The sequence below is a fragment of the Stegostoma tigrinum genome, chromosome 38 (genome assembly GCF_030684315.1).
Source record: "Stegostoma tigrinum isolate sSteTig4 chromosome 38, sSteTig4.hap1, whole genome shotgun sequence".
Taxonomy (NCBI): domain Eukaryota; kingdom Metazoa; phylum Chordata; class Chondrichthyes; order Orectolobiformes; family Stegostomatidae; genus Stegostoma; species Stegostoma tigrinum.
In genome coordinates, this window is record NC_081391.1 from 9,491,728 (window position 1) to 9,513,876 (window position 22,149).

At 43.0% G+C, this 22,149-nt stretch overlaps 1 protein-coding gene across 2 annotated transcripts in view; it reads left to right on the forward strand.

Moving 5' to 3' along the window:
• Positions 1 to 6,547, forward strand: part of LOC125447096 (BTB/POZ domain-containing protein KCTD5-like) — a 32,743-nt gene extending 26,196 nt beyond the window's left edge. For both annotated transcript variants that reach the window (XM_048521209.2, XM_048521211.2), the window contains one exon: positions 3,129 to 6,547. Coding sequence is in view for 1 of the 2 variants with exons in the window: in XM_048521211.2 (XP_048377168.1) it covers positions 3,129 to 3,158 (30 nt within the window). In the remaining variant the exon portion in view is untranslated. The remainder of the gene's footprint in view (positions 1 to 3,128) is intronic.
• The last annotated feature ends 15,602 nt before the right edge of the window (positions 6,548 to 22,149 follow it).

Genomic DNA, 22,149 nt, shown 5'->3' on the forward strand with positions numbered 1-22,149 from the left:
TCTTAAGACCTCCCAAACTTCCTCTTCTATTATGTGAACTGTTTTTAAAACATGAGAGCTTATTTCTTGCATTCTCTAGACTCCATTTCTTTCTCCACAGTAAAAACGGGAATGAAATAATTTAGTATCTCTCCCATCTCCTCAGGGTCAACATGAGGTGACCTCTGTGATCTTTAAGAGGCCCAATCCCCCCTCTAGTTACCCTCTTGCTTGTAATGTGTTTGTGGAATCTCTTTGGGTTACCCTTGACCTTATCTGCCAGTGCTCTCTCATATTCCCTCTGCCTTTCTAATATCTCTTAAGAATGTCTCTACGCTGTTTATATTAAGCGATTTAAGTTGAACCAAATTGTCTATATCTTTTAAAAAAAGATCTTTTCTTTCCCCCTTGACTAGAACCTCATTATCTTTATTCATCCATTGTTCCTTAATCCTGCCACCCTTTCCCTTCATTCTAACTGGAACAAAATACCTCTGAACTCTCGTGATGACACTTTTGAATGACTACCACTTGTCAGACCTCCTTTTACCTGTGAACACCCTACTCCAATCAACTTTTTATAAGGTCTTGTCATATCATTAAAATTTGTCTTACTCCAATTTAAGAGCTTTAACTTTTATGGAAAGCTTATCTTTTTCCATAACCGTTTTGAAACTAATAGAATTATGATCGTTAGACCCAACGTATTTCCCCTACTTTTACTTCAGTCACCTGCCCTGCTTTATTGTCCAAAAGAAGTCCTAGTTTTGCTTCTTGTCTAGAAGGACCATCCGTATTTTGATAAAAATTTTCTTGAGTGCATTTGACAAATTCTTCATCCAAACCTTTATCACTGTGGTAGTCCTAGTCAATGTTTGGCAAATTAAAATCCCCCATTATTACAACCACCTTATGCTTACAGAAATCTGAGATCTCCTACATATTTGTTTCTCAAACACTGTTTTATTGTTGGTGGCCTATAGTACAATTCCATCAAAGTGATCTTTCCTTATTTGTAATTTCTACCTTACATTTTCACTGGATGATTTTTCAGAAATATCTTCCCTAGTTGTAGCAGTGATGTATACCTTAATCAAAAGTTCCACCAACCACCCCGCCACCTCCTTTTCTATCCTTCCTATAGTGTCTAAAACAGGGAACATTGAGCTACTGATCTTGTCCATCCCTCACCCAAGTTTCTGTTATAGCTATGATGTTCCTACTCCATGTTCTTAAACATGACCCGAGTTCATCAGCCTTCCCTGTAAGACCCCTTGCATTGAAATAAATGCAATTTAGTTCTTCAGATTTACTACATACTCTGACTCTCTCTTGTCTTTCTTTCCTAATTAACATGTCACCACATTTAGAACCTTCCCCATCAATCCTCCCATTTACACTAGTTGTCCTTGGTACAGTTACAATGTGGAATGAATGGCTGGTGAACTTGTCTAGGCTTGGACTAGCCTAGTTGTACAGATAGGGTGGGTGATCTGCAAGTGACAGGTACCTTTAATGCATGCCGAACATATTGTGTAGTGTTTCTATTTACCTACTTAGAGAATAGTTTAACATTATAGAGTTTTATTTTCTGCTAATTAATGGATGAGTAATCTGATTTGGTTGCAGCCTTCTATTTGTATCTTGAAATGGCCTATGACAGGTCAATAAATACAACTCTTCAGGCATTTAGGAATGAGGGGGAAAAGGGCTCAATTATGGTTTCTTTGACCTTTTGTAATGGGGATTATTTCATCTCAGACAGTTAGGATTTTGCTTCAGCAGTAATTTGCTTGTAAGCATTGACCTCGACCCAGCCCACGTTGGATTATAATTTAACAGAACCAAATGGCAAGTTAGTTAAAATAGACGACCGTTTGCGGGACCATAATAGGGCTTCAGCCTCTTGTGTTGCAGCTGGCAGTGAAAGTACTAACCAGTTTAATCCTACTTTACAGCTCTTGGTCCGTGAACACTGTAGGTTATAACATTTCAGTGGCCTACACAGTTATTTTTTAAATGTGGGTGAGAGTTTATGCTTCTGTCACAATTTCATTGAGTTTCAGCATTGTACTGCTCTCAAGATACAAATATTTCTCTTTAAATCTCCTCCAGTCCTTCTGCCAGTAACTTTAGATCCATGCCTTTGGTATTAATCTCTCTCTCCACTGTAAGTCACTCATAATTTTAAAAATCTTAGTTAGAGGTCAGCTCAGTCTTCTCTGTTCTGAAGAAAATAACTCCAGTCTGACATTTCTTCATTGATAAAATTGTCAGTTCTTTCCGATACCTCTTAAATATCCTCTCTACTCTCTGTAGCACAAATGCAATTTTTTCAAAGCAGCCTGTAATTCAACCAAACTTCAGTTTGTTTAGTGTTAACTTGAATTGCCTCTAGATTGATTGAAGGAACATGTGTATCAGAGGTGGATAACTAGCTCAGATTGCGAGGTAGTGTTCTGGTCATGTTCCTGGGTCTGACTGCTGCATGAGTAAATTTAGGGTAGTGCGAGATACTTGTATACCAGAAAGTACATGCTCTGGATGCTAAGAGAAGGGACAAACACCAGCGAGGTCCTAAAAGATAGCTGCTACTGTTCTGAATACATGATGAACCTCATTGCAAACTGGCTGGTCACAAAGATTACTCACTACTTTTGTGACGAAAAGACAAGCCAAACATAATATAAAAACAGAATGCAAGCAACATTCAGTTTGCCTGGAAAGATCTTGATGAAATTTGATTATACCCTGAAAATTAATATAATTCTTCTTTCCTACTTCGTGGAAGTGGGGCACTACCCTTCTCCCTGCCTGCCTCCCATGAACTGAGTTAGTCAGTCAGTGGGCAATTATCTTTGCTCTTTGTTTAGTGAAGCTGGGTACAGAGCAATCTGGGCAGAGACCAGCAAACATGCTAATGTAAATGTGAGCTGCCTCCTTGCTGTTATGCTGAAAGGGATTTCTGAACCTAAAGAAAGAGGAAAAGTATTGGAGGGAAGCCACTGAGACATGAAGCCCCATGTTCCTCCTGGTTTTGTAACTGATCACCTGATCTAAAAGCAAAGTGTTTGAACCAGACGTCTTTTTGAATAGCTTTTATTGGTATCTGTGTTTATAAACCTCCTCTTTGATTTTTCTCCCAACAGCTTTTACAAGCAAAAGGCTCAACAATGTAAGAGGAAGTGTTCCGCCCGCCTTTTCTTCCCTTTTTATATAAATGATGCTTATCCCACTCTATGGACGATGTGGAACTCTACAGCATATCACAACACCAAAAAGCCATAGCAGGACACACAGCCGTTTCTGCAGTTTTATTTCTTTATAAATTCTCCTGTTGATGTTATTTGTGGATTCTCTTTCCTCTTCGAGTTTGAGAGGACAGATGCAGGCTCAGACCTCGCAATCTCAGTACTGCAGCCTTCCTTGGAAATACGTTTGTTTCTGTGTTGTTGGTTGCAGATGTCTGGGAATTCCTCACAATATAAAGGACATCACGGTACTTTTGTACCCAAGGCAACTCTGATGCTGGCAGGATAATGGCAGCTAATTTATTTTTTTAAATGGGGCCTAATTTGTGGTGGTTACACTATTGGACTTTGCTGCTGCATCGGGCAAAACTTTGGACACATCATTTTGAGGTCTGCAGTGCATGTTATCAGTGTAGACTCTGTAGAGCAAGTGAATATTAATAAGATACCGTTGTGTTCTCCCCGGGTTTTGTGTTTTTTTTTGTTTACAGATGGTCGGGGCCAAAGCTTTGAGTAGTTGTGGTGCTGGGACTGGGGAGTGTACTTGAAAACGTTAACTTTTTAAACAAGAATTTTTGGTACATTTTAGCTTTAGCTATAATAAAGGGTAAGATTAACCTATAGTGAACACTTTTTTAAAAAAAAAATAGTTTTGAGGTGGCTAGCTGAGTGTCTACGGATATAGATTGAGCTACCAACTATTTAAATGTGGCAATAGTATTGATAATACAACAGTCATTGATAAATATTGCGTGGAAATACATTTAATAAGCCTTGATCCTGTACTTATTTAATGGAAATTTGGAATATGTTTTTAATGAAATGAGGCTGTTGAAGCCAGCATGTTTCTTGCACATTGGAAAGTTTTAAAAGAAAATCTGTGCTTCTTCCCCTAACCCAAAGCTATTGTTCACACCATCATGATTTAAGATAGGGTTAAATAAGGTCCGTTTCAGTCTGTGTGCGGTGAAGCAGAATATCTGGAATGCTTCCATGGGCAGGATACCACTTGTGATATGCTACAAGTAAAAGTGGAAGAATGATATGCTGTACATCTTTGGAGAAAGAAAATACGTTGGCTCATCAGGGTTTGTAGAATATTAGGCTAAAGTCCTGAGGTGTTGAGATTCCATCACATTCCACCATCTTACCCAGCTTAAAACAACCTTTTCCTCCAAACTCCAATGTGTTATTATCAAAGAATAGAAGTGATCAATTACAAATAGGAAAAGGCCCATTTTAGTAGACGCACTAGTTTTCTTCTCCTGGGTGTTAATTAAAAAAGTGCCATGCAGCCTCTGGGACAATTCTGGAGGGGTGGCCACCTCCTTGGAGTGAAATGTTTTTTCCATACATTGAGTGCATCCACTGTCTCCTCCTGTTCACCATATTAATCTATTTTGGCATTGTGGATCGTCATTTTCTTAACAAGAGCTGAGTCGGGCATGAGAGCAGCAATGTTACTAGGAACTTCACCCCATTGAAAGCCTCTTGTGTCTTTGCAAATGTCATGGAAGTGTTGTCCATTAAACCGCAATTTTGTAAATAAGTTGGAAATGATACAAAGGATGTGATAGCACCTGGGGAAATAAAAGGTAAAGCTTTTGAGACATAGCAAAATGCTAAACATCTTCCAACAGTGCAGAAGCAAGTGGGTTGTCAGAAGTGGTGAAAACATTTGTGATGCACATAAGTTTGAAACTTGTAAGCTTCAGGGTGATATTCTGTTGCCATCTGCAAATGAGCAGGACATAAGTGAGATTTCCGTTATGCTAATCCCTGTAAAGTATAATTTTAAGATTTCAATATAAATCAGATAGAAGTCTTAGATAAGCCATAAAGTCTTGAATACATTTCATGGCATGCAATTGTAGACCTGCTCACTGAGCCGGTGTGTTTGGTTGCAGACATTTCGGCACCCTGCTAGGTAACATCATCAGTGCGCTTCCGCTGAAGCGTTGCTGTTCTGTCCCACTGGTTATTTATATGCCTCGGTTTGCTGGATGGTTGAATTCGCTTCGATTCTGTTTTTCAGTATTTTGTGTATCGGGTCCAGTTCAATATGTTTGGTGGAGTTCCGTCGAGAACCAGAAGTAATGCCAATTACCCCAGCAAACCAAGACACAAATCACCAGTGAGACAGAACATTCACGCTTCACCAGAGGTGCACTGACGATGTTACCTAGCTGGGTGACGAAATGTTTGCAGTCAAACACACTGGCTCGGCGAGCAAGTTTACAACCTCATCCACGACCTGAGCTACAAATCTTCTCAAAAACTTTTAGGCATTTCATGGCACCTATGATAGATATATTAAAGTCTTAAGAGAGATGTGGGAGGAGATTCTGAGGCACTGACCATTATGAAGGTGTTGGTGGAATCTGGTTCTGGAGGATACTGATATGTTAGAAACAGGCTAACATAGTACAAGAATTCAGAGAAGGTGATAATCCAATCCAGACCACTAGACGGATTAGTGTTACATCAGTGCAAAATGAAGTTAACTTGGGTTAGCTGTATGACAACTTGGTAAACAGCAATTAATAAGGCTTTTGGGGAAAACCCCATCTCTGTCTCAGTTTCTTCAAGGAAATGGTGCAAGGTGATGTGTATTCTTAGAATATGAAAAGACACGAGAAGACTACTTTTAAACTCAAATCTATGAATATTCAGGGAGTTAACCTTGAAATATGGTGTTTTAGAGGAGATCTGTTGGAGGTATTTGTGATATATGGAAACAATGATATGTAAAAGCTAATCAGGAGTAGTAGTGTAGAAGTAGCACAGGTATAAACTGTTAAAAATACTGACTTTAGGAGTTCTTCATGCACACAATATCAGCAGTTGGAATGGACTCCTTGTGGAGGAGTGGAAGAGAATACCCTGGTATCATGGATACATTGTAACAGGGTGGATGGGTTTTCTCACCTTGTAAGGATCTTGTGATCCATCTCTTTCACCAGCAGCCATCTACTTCTACAATTTTTCTGAAAAAAATCCTGATTGTCATTCTAAAAGCTAATTAGATTGGCAGCACTAAAAGTAGCTGGCTCTGATTCTCCGAAGGCGAACAGTTTGTGTACTGAAGGTTTCTGTTTGGAGAGATTACCTGAAGGGGCAACTGTTGGCACTGCTCAAATTTTCCAGGGTTGGCTGGCTTGTGTTCTCTGAAGGGGTTGGGGGGTGGGGGAGGGGTACGTTTTTGGTGAGCTGTTTGATCAAACTGGTCATCCACATATCTGAGGGAACATAGATTGCTTTATGCTGCTGTTCTGTTTATTCATAACTGAGTTGAATAAAGCTACTGGTATCTCAAACTGTTATCTGGATCAACATTTTTTCATGTGAAGGTATGAATAATTCATCATTGGTTATGATCATGACTGATCAAATTACACCACATTCCTGTCTACTTACAATAACATTTTGTCCACTTAATTATCAGGAATCTATCTAGCCCTACTGTCAAAATCATCTAGGATTCTACTTTCATCACCGTATGAGGAAGAACATTCCAAGGACTCACCCTGCTGTGAGATACATGATATCTTTATCTGTGTCTTAAATGGGAGACCCTTTAGTTTAAAAAGTGAATCCTAATTCCAGATTTTCCTACGAGCAGCAACATCCTTTTCATGTGCAACCAGACAAGACACCCAAGACACCAAAACACCTCTGCTCGGTTCGCAATAAACAACTGCACCTCCCAGTCGTGAACCATTTTAACTCCCCCTCCCATTCCTCAGACGACGTGTCCATCATGGGCCTCCTGCAGTGCCACAATGATGCCACCCGAAGGTTGCAAGAACAGCAACTCATATTCTGCTTGGGAACCCTGCAGCCCAATGGTATCAATGTGGACTTCACAAGCTTCAAAATCTCCCCTCCCCCCACTGCATCCCAAAACCAGCCCAGCCTGTCTCCGCTTCCCTAACCCATTCTTCCTCTCGCCCATGCCTTCCTCCCACCCCAAGCCGCACCTCCATTTCCTACCTACTAAATCTTCCCGCCTCCTTGACCTGTCTGTCTTCTCTGGACTGACCTATCCCCTCCCTACCTCCTCACCTATACTCTCCTCTCCACCTATCTTCTTTTCTCTCCACCTTCGGTCCGCCTCCCCCTCTCTCCCTATTTATTCCAGAACCCTCTCCCCATCCCCTTCTCTGATGAAGGGTCTAGGCCCGAAACGTCAGCTTTTGTGCTCCTGAGATGCTGCTTGGCCTGCTGTGTTCATCCAGCTTCACACTTTGTTATTTAAGACACCCAGGATCCCAGTTCTGAGGAAGGGCCAGTCAACGCGAAAAATTAACTCTGATTTCTCTCCACAGATGCTGTCAGACCTGCTGAGCTTTTCCAGCAACTTCTGTTTTAGTTTCATTCCAAGGTCCTGTATGTTTTAACCAAGTTGCCATGGGCTGTTTTTAAACTTCAGAAGATACAAGCCTGGTCTTTGGTGATAACGGTCAATACACATGAGGTTTGTTGTGTCTTGTACATGTGGTTTCCGTGATTTTGGATTTGGGCACCCTAATCTCTGCTCCTCCATTCCTAGTTTCCTGTCATTAAGAAAATATTCCAATTAATAATCCTTACAGCCAAAGTTCTTGTCAAATACCTTCGTTGGATGTGGGTGATTCTAATTGTTGCCTTCTCTTAACTGTCCTTGGGAGGGTGATTGTGACCTCCTTCCTCTGGGTGTATGAATGGGTAGTTACATCCCCAACGATGTTAGAAATGAGTTGCAGAATTTTGATCCAGTGACAGTGAAGGAAGAAACTGCAAGAAAGCTTCAGGTCAGGATGACGTGTGGCTTGGGGGAGAAATTCCAGGGGCTCCCGTGGGGTTCCAGGTAGTGGAGGTCATTGGTTTGGGAAAGTGATCTCACACTTCTCATAGAATTTTGTGCACTCTGTCCCCCTTGCTGCTTAAGAGTAAAAACTGGAGTGGTAGTTGGATGACTACGTAGCTGAAAAAACAGGAAGGTTTTGCAAATCAAAAATTAAGTGGTGTACTTTTTTTAAGTTGTGCAAGACAACCTTGCTTTTCAAAGCAATGAAGTCAACATTTTGCGACTGAATGATATGAGAAAATTCTGCCTGATAATAGCCCTCTGGTTCAGCTATTATTCTTTACAAGCTGTATGTGTTGGGCAGCCCAGACATAACCATAGCCTGCAGACTGAAAACACCTCTCTTTCACCCCCTCTATGTGTGAAAAGTCAGAAAAACCAGGAAAGCTTAAAGGAATTCTAGCTAAGAAAAGACCTGGACCAACTATCAAAGTGAAGATTGACCATCGCTTGCAAACAACACCATGTCATCATTTTGGAATCAAAAGGAGCTGAGAGAAAATGTAACTCCATCTAGACATCTGGACTTTCGCTCTTTGGAATTTGGTTTTACAATGTTTACAGATTTTTTCCCCCTACAATAATATCAACTTTTGTCTGCCTTAATTGCAAGGGAGGTTTTGCTCGTTCATGGGACATGGGTGTTGCTAGTTTGGCCACCAGTCATTTCCCATCCCTAGTTGGCCTTCAGAAGGTTATGATGAGCTACCATCTTGAACAGTACAGTCCATTTGGCATAGGCACACCCGCAGTCCAGGTTACCGGGGAGTTCCAGAAGTTTGCTGGGTCTTTGAAGGAACAACAATACATTTCAAGGTCTGGATGGTGAGTAGCTTGGAGGAGAACGTGCAGGTTATCATGTGTGCCTGTATCTGTTGTCCTTGTCCTGTGGTCATGGGTTTGCAAAGTGGTCTGTAAGGAGTCTTGGTGAATTTCTATAGGGCGTCTTATAGATGGCATACTGCTGCTGCTACTCCATGTAGGTGGTGGAGAGAATGGGTATTTGTAAGCAGGCTGCTTCCTCTTAGATGGTGTCAGAGATAATAGGAATTGCAGATGCTGGAGAATCCGAGATAACAAGGTGTGGAGCAGGATGAACACAGCAGGCCAAGCAGCATCTTTGGAGCAGGAAAACTGATGTCCTTCTAGGCCCAAAATGCCAGCTTTCCTGCTCCTAAGATGCTGCTTGGCTTGCTGTGTTCATCCAGCTGCACACCTTGTTATCTCTTCAATGGTGTTGAGTTTCCTGAGGGTTATCAGAACTGCACATATCCAGGCAAATGGGAGTATTCTATCACACTCCTGAATTGTGTCTTGTAGATGTTGGACAGGCTTTGGGGAGTTGCAAGGTGACTTACTCAGTGCAGAAGTTCTCACCTCTGACCTGGTCTTGTAGTCACAGTCTTTATATGAGTAGCCCAGTTCAATTTCTGGTCAATGGTAACTGCCAGGATGTTGAAAGAGTACACGGGTGGATTTAGTAATGGTGATACCATTGAAAAGCAAGGTGCTATGGTTATGTTAGAGATAATGGGAACTGCAGATGCTGGAGATTCCAAGATAATAAAATGTGAGGCTGGATGAACACAGCAGGCCAAGTGCTCCTGAGATGCTGCTTGGCCTGCTGTGTTCATCCAGCCTCACATTTTATTATCTTGCTATGGTTATGTTCACTTGTTGGAAAGGTGTAATTGGCTCGCAGGTTGTTGCTTGTGTGCGTATTTAGGGTTCCAAAGTTGCATAACAGTAAATTAGTAATTCTTTTCTCTTACAGTTGTTAAAGTTGAATGTTTTACAGTAAATAGTCTGTAAATGGTGAAACTAGTGAGAATTTCTTTTGCCTTGAATAGTAGTCAGTCAGGTAAATTGATTATCCTGGCTCTGTAATTTGGCTTGTGTACACTTTGTGACAGCTTGTGGAAGAATGGGATGTGATCCCTACAGTCTGGAATCAGGCCATTTGGCCCAACAAGTCTGCCCAGACTCACCCCCTACCGTGTCCCTAACCTACACATCCCTGGACACTTGGTAATTTAGCATGAACAATCCACTTAAGCTGTACATCTTTGGACTGTTTGGGAGGAAACCAGAGCTGCTGGAATGAACCCACACAGACACGTAGAGAATGTGCAAACTCCACACAGTCATTGAGGCTAGAATTGAACATGGGTCCCTGGCACAGTGCTAACCATTGCACCACTGAGCTGCCCTGTATGATTGTCTGCATACTCTTCCCAATTCAGCCATAACACTATCTGCACAACCTGTTAAACATCCTCATTTAGTTTCTTCTGAAAACTTTGATTTAGAACTGTCATCATCCATGTTATTAACTTGCATAGTGAAAAGCTGTATTCTGGTACACATCCTTGGCCCCAAAGTCTTGAAGTAAATTCTGGATTAATTAGCTATGTGTTGGACTATTAATCAAGTGGTTCCAATGAATGATCTGAAGATATGAGAGCTGACAGGCAAGCTAAGATTTTAAACTCGATTAATTAAATAAATGGGTTTGAACACAGCACGTATGGTTAGTAAATTTGCAGATGACACCAAAATTGGTGGTGTAGTGGACAGCCAAGAAAGTTATCTCTGAGGACAATGGGACCTTGATCAGATAGGCCAAGGAGTGGCAGATGGAGTTTAATTTAGATAAATGTGAGGTGCCGCATTTTGGAAAGGTAAATCAGGACAGGACTTTTATAGCAAATGGTAAGGCCCTGGATTGTTTTGTTAAACAAAGACCTTGGAGAGCAGATTCATAGTTCCTTGAAGTGCTGTTGCAGGTAGACAGGATAGTGAAGAACGTGTTTGGTATGCTTGCTTTTATTGGCCAGTGTATTGAGTACAGGATGTTGGATGTCATTTTACAACTGTACAGGGCATTGGTTAGGCTATTTTTGGTCCCCCTGGTATAGGAGGGCCGTTGTTAAACTTGGAAGGGTTCAGAATTGATTTACAAGGATATTGCTAGGGTTGGAGGGTTTGAGCTATAGAGAGAGGCTGAGCGTGCTGAGGCTATTTTCCCTGGAGCATTGGAGGCTGAGGGATGACCTTGATAGAAGTTTATAAAGTCATACGGGGCATAGATAAGGTGAATAGACAAGGTCTTTTCCCCAGAGTAGTGGAGCTCAAAACTAGAGGCTTAGGTTTAAGGTGAGAGGGGAAAGATTTAAAAGGGACCTAAGGGGGGAAATTTTTCCTCTGTGGGTGGTGTGTGTATGGAATGAGTTGCCAAAGGAAGTGGTGGAGGCTGGTACAGTTACAAAATTTAAAAGACATCTAGATGGCGAGATAAATAGGAAGGATTTAGAGGGATGTGGACCAAATGCTGGGCAATGGGATTAGATTAATTTAGAATATCTGGTTGGCATGGATGAGTTAGGCTGAAGGGTCTGTTTCCATGCTGTACATCTTTAACCCTATGATTTAGAATTGAAGAGTCATGCAGCACGATAACAGAACCTTCGATCCAACCAGTCCATGCTGACCATAATCCCAAACTAAACTGGTCCCACCTGCCTGCTCCTGGCCCGTATCCCTCCAATCATTTCTTATTCATGTACTTTATCAAAGTGTCTTTTAAACATTGTAACTCTGCCTGCATCCACCACTTCCTCAGGAAGTTCAATCCACACGTGAACCACCTGTATGTTTTAAAAAAAAAACCCCTCATGTCTTGCTTCAAATCTCTCCTCTCTTTAAAAATATGCCCCCTCATCTTGAAATCCCTAACTGTTGACCCTATCTATAGCCCTCATAATTAAATAAATCCTACCTCCAGGGAAAAAAGGGTACCAGGCTACCCAGGCTTTGGTTTATGATATCATGTTGACAATAAGACCACCTACTTGTCATAAAAAGCTCTCCGATTCACCATTTTGCCTTGGGGATGGTCTGTACCTGGTTGTGCCAGCTTCTAGGGGCACTGCATTGCGACTCAACCACCCTCTGAGTGGCCTTGCAAGTAACTCAAGTTATATAGGGATAAACAGTAAGGACTAGTATTTGTTGCTCATCCCTATTTTCCCATGAGAAGATGGTGGTAAAATAAAATAAATGATATCCTGCAGATTTAGTATGTACTAGATGATTATATTAGGTTCAATCCACTTGTATAAGATCCCCTATTGAAGGAGTCAGATCCACACAATTTAAAAATCTTTGTGGACATAACAAATGTTTGATCTCATGAGATATCTTTTGCTAGCACCTTCAAACCCATGACTTCTATGAGCTAGAAAATCAAAGGTAAATAATGCATAGGAATGCCATCATCTGCAAGTTTCCCCTCCAAGTCGCACACCATTTTGTCTTGGGACTATGTTGCCATTCCTTCATTGTCACTGAATCAGAATCCTTCCTAACACCTGTTGGTGCACCTACATATCCAAGGCAGTTCACCATCGCCTACTGGAGGTCGGTTGAGGATGGCCAGTAAAAGTTGGACTAACTAATGATGCCCACATGCTGTGACTGATCAAAATTAGCCACCTATTTCTAACCTGCCCTGTGGTCTGTGGTCCCCTGTGAAACCCCGATCCTCTTTACCACACTGTTGGTAGCCCTGCCACTATCTGGCCTCTCTAAGTCTCAAGCTATTAAACAACCTTTGATTGTCACACTCTGTCTTTGACACCTCTCCTTGGCTTTCCTAAGGTGGACCCATGCTTCACTGATTTCTCAGTTTAAAGATTGGATAACTTGGCTGATTCACCATGCTCCCATCACTCCAGCGAACTGAGACTGAGGTCTATTCTGGAACATCATTGCAGCTGGAGTCTAGCCAAATAGATATTCTGATGTGTGTATGTAGAGTTGCCAACTCTGGTTGGATGTTCTTTGAGGATTTCATCACCTGCTAATCACCTACTCCATTGGTCATTCTACAAGTCCATCCTTGCAACACAACCATCTTGTACAAAATAGGTTGGTTAGCTCAGTTAGCTGGATGGCTGGTTTTTAAAGTTGAGTGATGCCAGCAGCATCCCTGCACTAGCAGAGGCTACCATGAAGACCTGTCCTCCTCTCTGGTGCCACTCAGATTAAGCCACTATCACTTGGCTCTGTCTCATCATCATTGATGATTCCTTGCAGATGAGAATGACTCTCTTTCACTCTCAGAACCTGCGGAAGCTGCATTGATCCGTACAGCCACCAATAGAGATCACCCTATTACACTTGGGGCAGAAGGTGGTTGTGGGATGGGGTGGGTGGGGCATTGGTATAGTAGTGTGCACCCCCATCGCTCTATTTGCCAGGCTTCTGCTTTTTTCCCAACGGCCAGTGCTCAACGCTTTCCCTGATTCTCTTCCTCCAGTTTGGATGATCTTGGGCTAGCGAGTCCCGGGTACCTGTGGGAATGCTGTACTTCATCGGTGAGGCTTTCAGGATCACAGAAGTGCCTCCTCTGTCCACCTGGGCCTCGCCTGCTTTGTTTAAAGAGACAGCAGGCCTATGGCCTGGTAGGAATGTAGCGATTTTATTTACATCAAGTAGACAAGACTGTTACTCCACTGGATGATTCTTGATGTGTGGTCAACAAACCAATTCTCCCTTATCAACCAATAAATGAAAGTGATCCACCCAGCGATAAATCTTTATTCTCCCAAGACTCCAGCCCAATCCTGGAGAATTGGAGCCCCCTGTATGTGGGCTCAGAACAGACATGTAATGGGGTTTATCTGTGTAAATGTTAACGGCAATGGCTACATCCTCTTTGACTTGTAGTCTGCATTAATACATCAACCTTTTGCTGTGCAAGTCCTATTTACATAACCTTCTGGGCGTGAATATTGAGCCAGTGGAATAAATGTTTAACCAGTTTGGTCTCAGTTTGAATGTTGTGACCAAGAGCAGAAATTGTTCTGTGATAATATTTAACCTATTCCTATTTGAGGTATAGCATCACTCTGCCAGTTCCACTCCCATTGGATTTTCTCCTTAGAGCCCCATGCTGTTTCCTTGAGCACCGAGAGTTTATTCCAATAGAATCTTGATGATCAGATCTTCCCCAAAAAACATTGTGAGAGCTGCTGCTCTAAAGCAGGAGTGCTGTGGTTTTGGTGAGTTGGTGCAGGGGATTGGGAGAGAGGGATATGGAAATTAAAATGGTGAGCAGCTTTCCATAAAGTCAGATTTGTCTGAAGGCTGTAGCAGCATCAGGCCGGAGCAGTAAGGAAATGGAGCACTCTGCGCGTTGTCAGCGAGCTGCATTGGATGTTCATTTTGCCCTGCGAGTTAAGAATATTTTCTTCTAATTGGACTTGTGCCCATAATGAGAAAAGTTTGGGATATTAACACCTTTAACATGTTTTAAATGTTTTAGGGCTCTTCGCAGAAGAGGTATCAGGCACCAAACCAGACCAACAGATGTTAGTATGGGTGACCCAGTGGCTGAAAATGGTAGATTTCTTAGGAGTGACTCAAAGGGGAATAGAAAGGTGGTGAAGTCTCAGGAGAGAACACAGCGTTGTTAAGGCTGGGTTAGAGGTATATCTGCTGGCAAAGGAAGATCAACAATATGCAGGGTCGCTGGATTGGAGACGTGCAATGATTGTGGAAGGTTGGCATCAGAGGAGTGGAATGATCTTGGGAAGGTTGGCATTGGAAGAGGGCAATGAGCTGGGAAGGTTGACATTGGAGGTATGCAATGACTTTGGGAAGGTTGGCATTGGAGATGTGGAATAATCTTGGGAAGGTTGAAGAAGGAAGTGGGGACAAAGCCATAGAAAGAGTGAGAATTTTGAAATAGAGGTGGCAGCCAGGCTGAGAACATTGTAGGATGCACCATTTGCAAAGGCCTCTACATCAAACATTGAAACAAAAAGTAACTGCTGCAGAGGACGTGACTACGCTGGCTAACCTAATGTACAGATACATTTCTCCAAACAGGTCAGTGAGCGAGGGATGTGAGCAATAGAGTTTCAAATGAACCAAAGTTTATGAAGCTCAATGAGGTGCACGTTGCCTTGCCCTCTTATAGACTCCACCAGAGTGTGAGCCAGCTGAAGGATGCTTTAAACGTGAGACCTTTATATCCGCACTTCTAAAATTGGGAATGACTTTTTCATCAGGGCAAACCCAGGAGACTATGGTCAGAGATAATGGGAACTGCAAATGCTGGAGATTCCAAGATAATAAAATGTGAGGCTGGATGAACACAGCAGGCCAAGCAGCATCTCAGTCAGTTGCCTTCTCTTTTAGCTTCCCCATGTACATGGGAATTGATCACCTTCATGTCAAACATCTGAATTCTTTTGGATTTTGGGTCTTGCTAGACAGATACCCTTCCCATTGATGACCCATCTCTCCATATACCTGGGCTGGGAATGGTCACTGAAGCACATTGGCCTGCCTACACCCATGTCTTCTATGATCACCACCAGCTCCTGCAGCAGGACTTGAACCCTGTGTGTTCTGGCTCAGAGTGCAGGAGTGCTACTCAGATACTGCAGCTCCTGAAGAGGTGTGTTGGACCAATGTATATCTAGAGGTCATTGTGGGCCAAGGGAAATAGGCGTGGGTTTAAGAAGGACGCCTTGATCCTTCTTGCCTGGGCTCCCCTTGCAATCTCCCTGATGGTTCCCACCTGCTAGTCAGATGGTGGATCAAGTCAGGTTCAGGAGAGTTGACAATAGGTTTTTTTTCAGGCCAATTACAGCTGTTTGAGGTTGGTCTCCCAGGGCCCTAGAACTCCATTCCTAGCAATGAGGCTTATTTCTGCGTTCATAGATTCCCCATACCCACTTAACCCACCCTGAGTATAGCCAGGACAAGTATGTTTGCAAGATCCTTCCACGGCTCAAACCCGTGATCGTTGAATCAAATCATGCAAGGACCCTCACGTTTGTAATCCCTGGTCACAATAAAAAAAAAAGATGGAAACTGGTTATTCCATAATACCTTTGATACAAAATGCACTGCAATGGCCTCCAACAAGCACAGCAGTGTTAGAATAACATCAATTTTTAAATGTCAAGTCCCAGCAGTAGGAGAACATCAAAGTTGTAGTGAAAGCTATTCAATTTAGGTGCTTTCTAAGGGCTGTCCAGAAATTTGCTTTTCTGGGCTTTTTCTCTTTCATTTTACTCCAAGGTGATGATTTCAGTCCTGGGGAAATGAATGATGCTGAATATCACCATCAGTTCCACACACCTCCCACCCCCAGGGGCTCCCACTCCACAGTCAGATCAAGCAGTTTTGATTCAGAACGGAGCTCCGTCTTCCTCGTCTCCCATGCTACGTTTGAACTTCTCTCTCGAAACCTTTCTCCCTTGCTTCAACTGATCCTAAATGCCCACTTCAGCGGGTTGGTGGTTTCAGTGGCTAGCACTGCTGCCTCACAGAGCTAGGGACCTGTGTCTGGTTCCACCTCGGTGACTATCGGTGTGCAGTCTGTACATTCTCCCTGTGCCTGCGTGGGTTTGTTCCAGTTTACTCCCGCTGTCCAAAGGTATGCAGGTGAGGTGGGTCGGCCGTGCTAAATTGCCCCGTAGGGTCTAGGCAAATGCAAGGCTGGGTGAGTTAGCCATGGGAAGCGCAGGGTGACAGGGTTTGGGTAGGTGGGGTAGGTGTGGGTGGACTCCGTGAGCCAAATGGTCTCTTTCTGCACTGTAGGAATTCTCTATGAAAATGACACACTGGAACTTAAACACAGAGGAAGCTAGATGGAGACTAACCTCAATCCCAGATAATGGACAGCCTTGAACCAATTCAATCTCAGGGTAGAATTTCTCAGAGTTGGTTTTTGTCCTGTCACAAACCTTTGGAAGATGACTGTATATTCTGGACCATGTGCTAAAAGCTACAGGAGATGATGTGGTAAACCCCCGTCAAAATTCCACTTTCCTTTCTCCAAAATGCCCTACAGTATGTCTACTTTTTCTAGAGGGAGGTGGCTGCTGCTATTTAGATGTGATCCTAGAGAGGAGCTAGACGTTTGTAGTTTTGTCTGAGATAGACATCATTTCAGGTTCTAGTGGACTTCACATTTTGCCAGCATCATCATTGGAAATAAAACATTCAATAATCTCATCTTTATAATCCTCCAACAGGTGATAGTGGGAAGCTGAGAGGTTGGAAAGAGAGGAATCCTCACAGATTCCCGCTGGATCGATGGATTATTGTGATCTTCTTTCCAATTGCACTGTGAAAGTGAACAAAGGAGCTGGTCCATTTAATTGCTTCACTTCCACAATGTTCAAAATATGTCAGCTGAAAGTGAAGAGTAATCTAATACATTCGAATTAAGAATAGATTGTAGATCCATAGAGATCCTCAGTAACTTCAATCGAGCAATTTCAACAGTTAGTCTCAGCATTCCTGAGTTGGGGGTGGAGAATCCCCCTGAGATTTCCAGACCAGATCACCCTTACTGATAAGTGCCAGTGTTCGTGTGGATTGTAGGCATAATAGATCTATAAATATAAAGCCAACCTTCACTGTGCCATTGGATTATATGGGACAGTTTTCTGTAGAATACTGACATTAGGAATGTCATTTGTGTTGTCTAGCAAGTTAGGAAATACAAATGAAATTATCAGATTTATCATCCAAATTGTTTGGCAGAGCTGTACGATACCAGTGTGAACGATTAGCCCAATCTAAATAAATGAGCAGACTCTATCTCATGCCCATCATTGTCTATGTGTCATTAAACTTGTTGGGTTCTCCTGGCATATTTTGACAGAGATTTACCTGATAATCTGCCCCACATTTTCAGCATTCTCTGTGCAAAGTCATCCCATCTAAACTGGGTTTTGCTGTTTGAGGGGAAACCTGCCTTGATTTTGAGATTATGGGAGAGCAAAATGACCTTTATATTTGGATCCCTTGTGAAGGATTCAGAAGGTAGGTAGATGACCTGATTTAAATGAAATCTCGAGCTTAAATACACATGCAAGCTGAGCTGCTCTGGATATCATCGATAAAACTCAAAATCAGTGGGAATGATCCTGTTCATATTAAAATAAAATCACCACACATGAGGGATCTTCAGGTATGTCAAAAAGACTGGATCGGTTAGAGTTACAGCAGAGATGGTGGAAAAGCGATTCAGTAGAAACTCAGGAAAGGTTTTGATAGAGTAAGCAGAGAAAAAAATTTCTAATTTGGCAGGGGATGTGGGTGTAGTGATTGGATCAAGGTCAGCCAGATGCAACTTATAGAATATGAGTTCCCTGATTGGGGCTGTTAACTTGGTCCAATCAGGGAATCCTGGCTGACAGACATTAACAGGTGTGTCAGGGGTTCTGCTCACTCTAGGAGCCAGCTCCGAGCTAACTGGGTCATGTACTATGCACATGTAAATAAAGGGTGACTTGGCGATGGCCTCTGTGGAGTTATTTCAGTGGTGATGAGAGACGAAAAACAACATGTAATTTTCCTGACAGCTCGTGGACCCATAGCTTTTTTGGTTATTAGAAGCCTAACTTTCCATGAGGCACCAGGCACTGAAACCTTTCAAGAGTTGATGGATTTGGCTACAGAATATTATGATCCTAAATTTTCTTTAATTCTGAGACCCCATTGGTTTAACTCGGCAATCCGAGAACCAGGGGAATCTGTATCGGGATTTTTGACAAGGTTGAGACAACTGGCAGAGGCTTCTGATTTTGATTCCACCTAATGTGAGATGCTGAGAAACCATTTGGTATAAGGCATTAATGATGTAACCATGCATCAGTGCCTACCAGCTGAAGCCCAACTGGATTTCAAGCGGGCACTATTGATAGCTTCATTGTTAGAAAATGCAGCTAGTAGAGCAATATGAGCTATAGAGTATGCCAAAGCAAGTGGACACCCTTGCCAGTTCAACTGAGCCTGAGCAACACCATTTGAGTGAAGGCAATTGGACAGTCTCACTCAGGACAAATCCTGAAGAGAGGGACTCTAGGTCAGCCCACAGCAAAAACCCCAAAACAAAGACAAGCCTCGACCATATTTTTAGAATTTTCTTGAGGCTCCAGGTTGGCAAGCCATTGTAGTTGTTGCTGTTATGTAGACTTGAGTCAGCAAATGAGTCCCACTAGGCCCGAATTGAGTAAGAGAACTCATAGGCCGGTATCCAGGAGAGTGCATGCCTACATGTGCTTTGAAACAGTTAAATTGCTTAGCAACATCCAAATCAGAGCCAATCAAAATAAACATCCTGGTTACCTGGTTCTAATGGGTGTCAATGCTGTTTCAATGATCACAGAACCAGTTTTTAACAAAATCCCCTCTGGACTCCACCCCTCATGTTTGCTCAAGACCTTGGCCAAAATGAGAACCTACAGCGAGGAACCTTTATAGTTGAAGGGGACAACTTTGGTTCCTGTCCTTTATGAAAAGCAGCTGGTTCAGTTACCACTGATTGTAGTAAAAAGCTCAGGCCTAAGCTTGATGGGGCAAAGTTGGTTGAGAAAGATTCGCCTTGAATGGTTCAACATCTTTTGATTAGAAAATGGCTGCCCGGGTGAAGTCTTAATTAGATACCCATAACCTTTGCAGGAAGGTCTCGGGACTACCAAAGGAGCCAAGGTCACCTTGTATGTTGACCAAGAAGCAATCCCATGATTCTGCAAGGCCCACCCAGTGCCTTATGGACAAAAGTAAAGGAAGAAATCTGGAGGCTGGAAAGTGAAGGAATCATCAAACCAGAGATCGTAGGAACTGCAGATGCTGGAGAATCTGAGATAACAATGTAGAGCTGGATGAGCAGGCCAAGCAAAGAGGGTCTACACCCAAAACATCAGCTTTCCTGCTCCTTTGATGCTGCTTGGCCTGCTGTGTTCATCAACTTTGCACTGTGTTATCTCCAAATCATCAAAACAGTTTAGTTTGCAGAATGGGCAGCACTAATTGTGAAGACCGACCAGTCAGTTCACCCTTGTGGGGATTTTAAACAAATGACAAATTGATGTTTGCAGCTGAATAAACTTGTACGCAAAACGGAGGGGACGGGTTGCTGTTCTTCATGAAACTGAACATGAGCCTTGTATACTTGCAATTGTGATTAGAGGATTACTAGAAGTATGCTACAATTAATACCCATAAGGCTTTGTACCAATATACGAGGCTGCCATTTGGGGCAACGTCAGCCTGTGCCATTTTCCAGCGGACGATGGAAGAGGTCTACCACAGGTTGCCCTTTATCTGGTCGATGTGCTAATAACTGAGAAGACTATTTAAGAGCATTTAGAGAACTTTGGACATAGTGCTTAAATGTTTCTCCAAGGTGGGAGCGTGCCTTAGGAGGGAAAAATACATCTAACCTACTTGGGCCACAGAGCCAACATGGCTGGGTTACCTCCGTTGGAACATAAAGTCAGGACAATCAAATGTGCCCTGGCTCCCATGTCTGTACGGGGTGCTTAGGTCTTTCCTTAGATTAGTGAGTTATGATAGAAAATTCATACGTAACCTGGCCTCCATCCTGGCACCCTACATTTGCTATTGAGAAAGGGTCAGCCTTGGAAATAGTGCCGTAGCTAAGACATATCCTTTAGAGAAGTCAAGAAGTAGCAATTATCATCTGAGGCATTGGCACACTCTGATCCCAGTGGGGTGTGGTGCTGACATGCGATGCCTCCCTGTGCAGTATCAGGCTAGCTTTGGCTCACAGGTGGCAGAGAGGAATGCCCAACAGCATATCCTTCCCAGACTTTGGCTGATGCCGGATGAAGATACACCCAGATAGGGGAGAAAGATTTGCCGCTCATTTTGGAGCGAGAAACTTCCACTAATATCCTCATAGTTGTAAATTTGTAATAGTAATGGACCACAAACCCTTACTAGGGCTACTTAAAGAGGACAGGGGCCATACCACCCAAAGTTTCAGGTCAAATTCAGTGTGGGCTCTTATTCTGAATGCATACAGTTACAAGTTGGAACAGTGTCTGGGAAGCCAAGTACCTTGAGCCATCTCCCACAGCAGATAAACCAACAGTGCCACCACTGGAAGAGTCTGTTCTGGTTTTAAACTTTCTGGCCGCCCTTTCGATCTCCGCGGACAACGTCAGAGATCCAGCCCTGGCGAAACTAAAACGGCTGGTGGTGATGGGGCGGGGGGGGGTAACAAAAGGGTCAACACAACCAGAATTCAAACCTTTCCGGGCCTGGAAAGATTAGATTGCCGCAGAGAATGGCATATTATTATGGGGAGCAAGAGTGATTGTCTCGAGCAAAGGTCACTGCCAGACACTGGCTGAACTCCACCGGGATTGCCCAGCAGTGTCCAAAATGAAGATGTTGCCAAGAATTTATGTTTGGTAGCCAGGATTGGATATAGACATAGCCTTATTGGTGGGACAATGCCCAGGGTGGCTACAAAGCCAAAAATTACCATCAGCAACTCCTCCACTTTGTGGCCAGGTAAACCTTGGACTCAACTACTCATTGACTGTGCAGGTCCCACCGTGGGTTTCATTCTCTTGGTCATTGTGGATACCCACTCAAAGTGCATCAAGTTCATTCGTTAAACAAGGGGACAACGATCGAAAAGTTGTGAGCATCATTTGCGATACATCAACTCCTGGAAGTATTGGTCACAGACAACGCGGCATCGTTTACCAGCAGGGAATTTGAGTATATCCTAAAGTTGAATGGCATTTGGCATGTAAGGACGTACTATCCATCGTCCGTTGGTCTGGTGGAAAGAGCAGTCCAAACTTTGAAATCAGCCTTAAAAAGACAGCCTACAGTTTCACTGGATTCCAAACTGTCCTAGTTCCAGTTGGTTTACAGGACTAGCCCACACGCAAACACAAGGATAGCTCCAGCAGAGTTGCTGATGGGGAGAAGACTCCGCACCAGGTTAATCCTGACATTCCTGGAGCGAGGGTGGGAGAGGGAAACAGCATCAGCGACATTAATATTCGACACAATACTCCCCACAGCGAGACAGTCAGTTTACTTCACGGGATGGCGTTTGGTGTAGGAGCCGTGGGATTGGCTCTCCTCAGGCACAAAGCATAGTCAACGTACAAAGTTTCCAATAAGAGAGGCGGTCCTGAACAAACACGTGGACCATATAAAAGATGCAAAGGTGCAGGAGCAAACAATACCTGGCCCTTCAGAACATCTGGT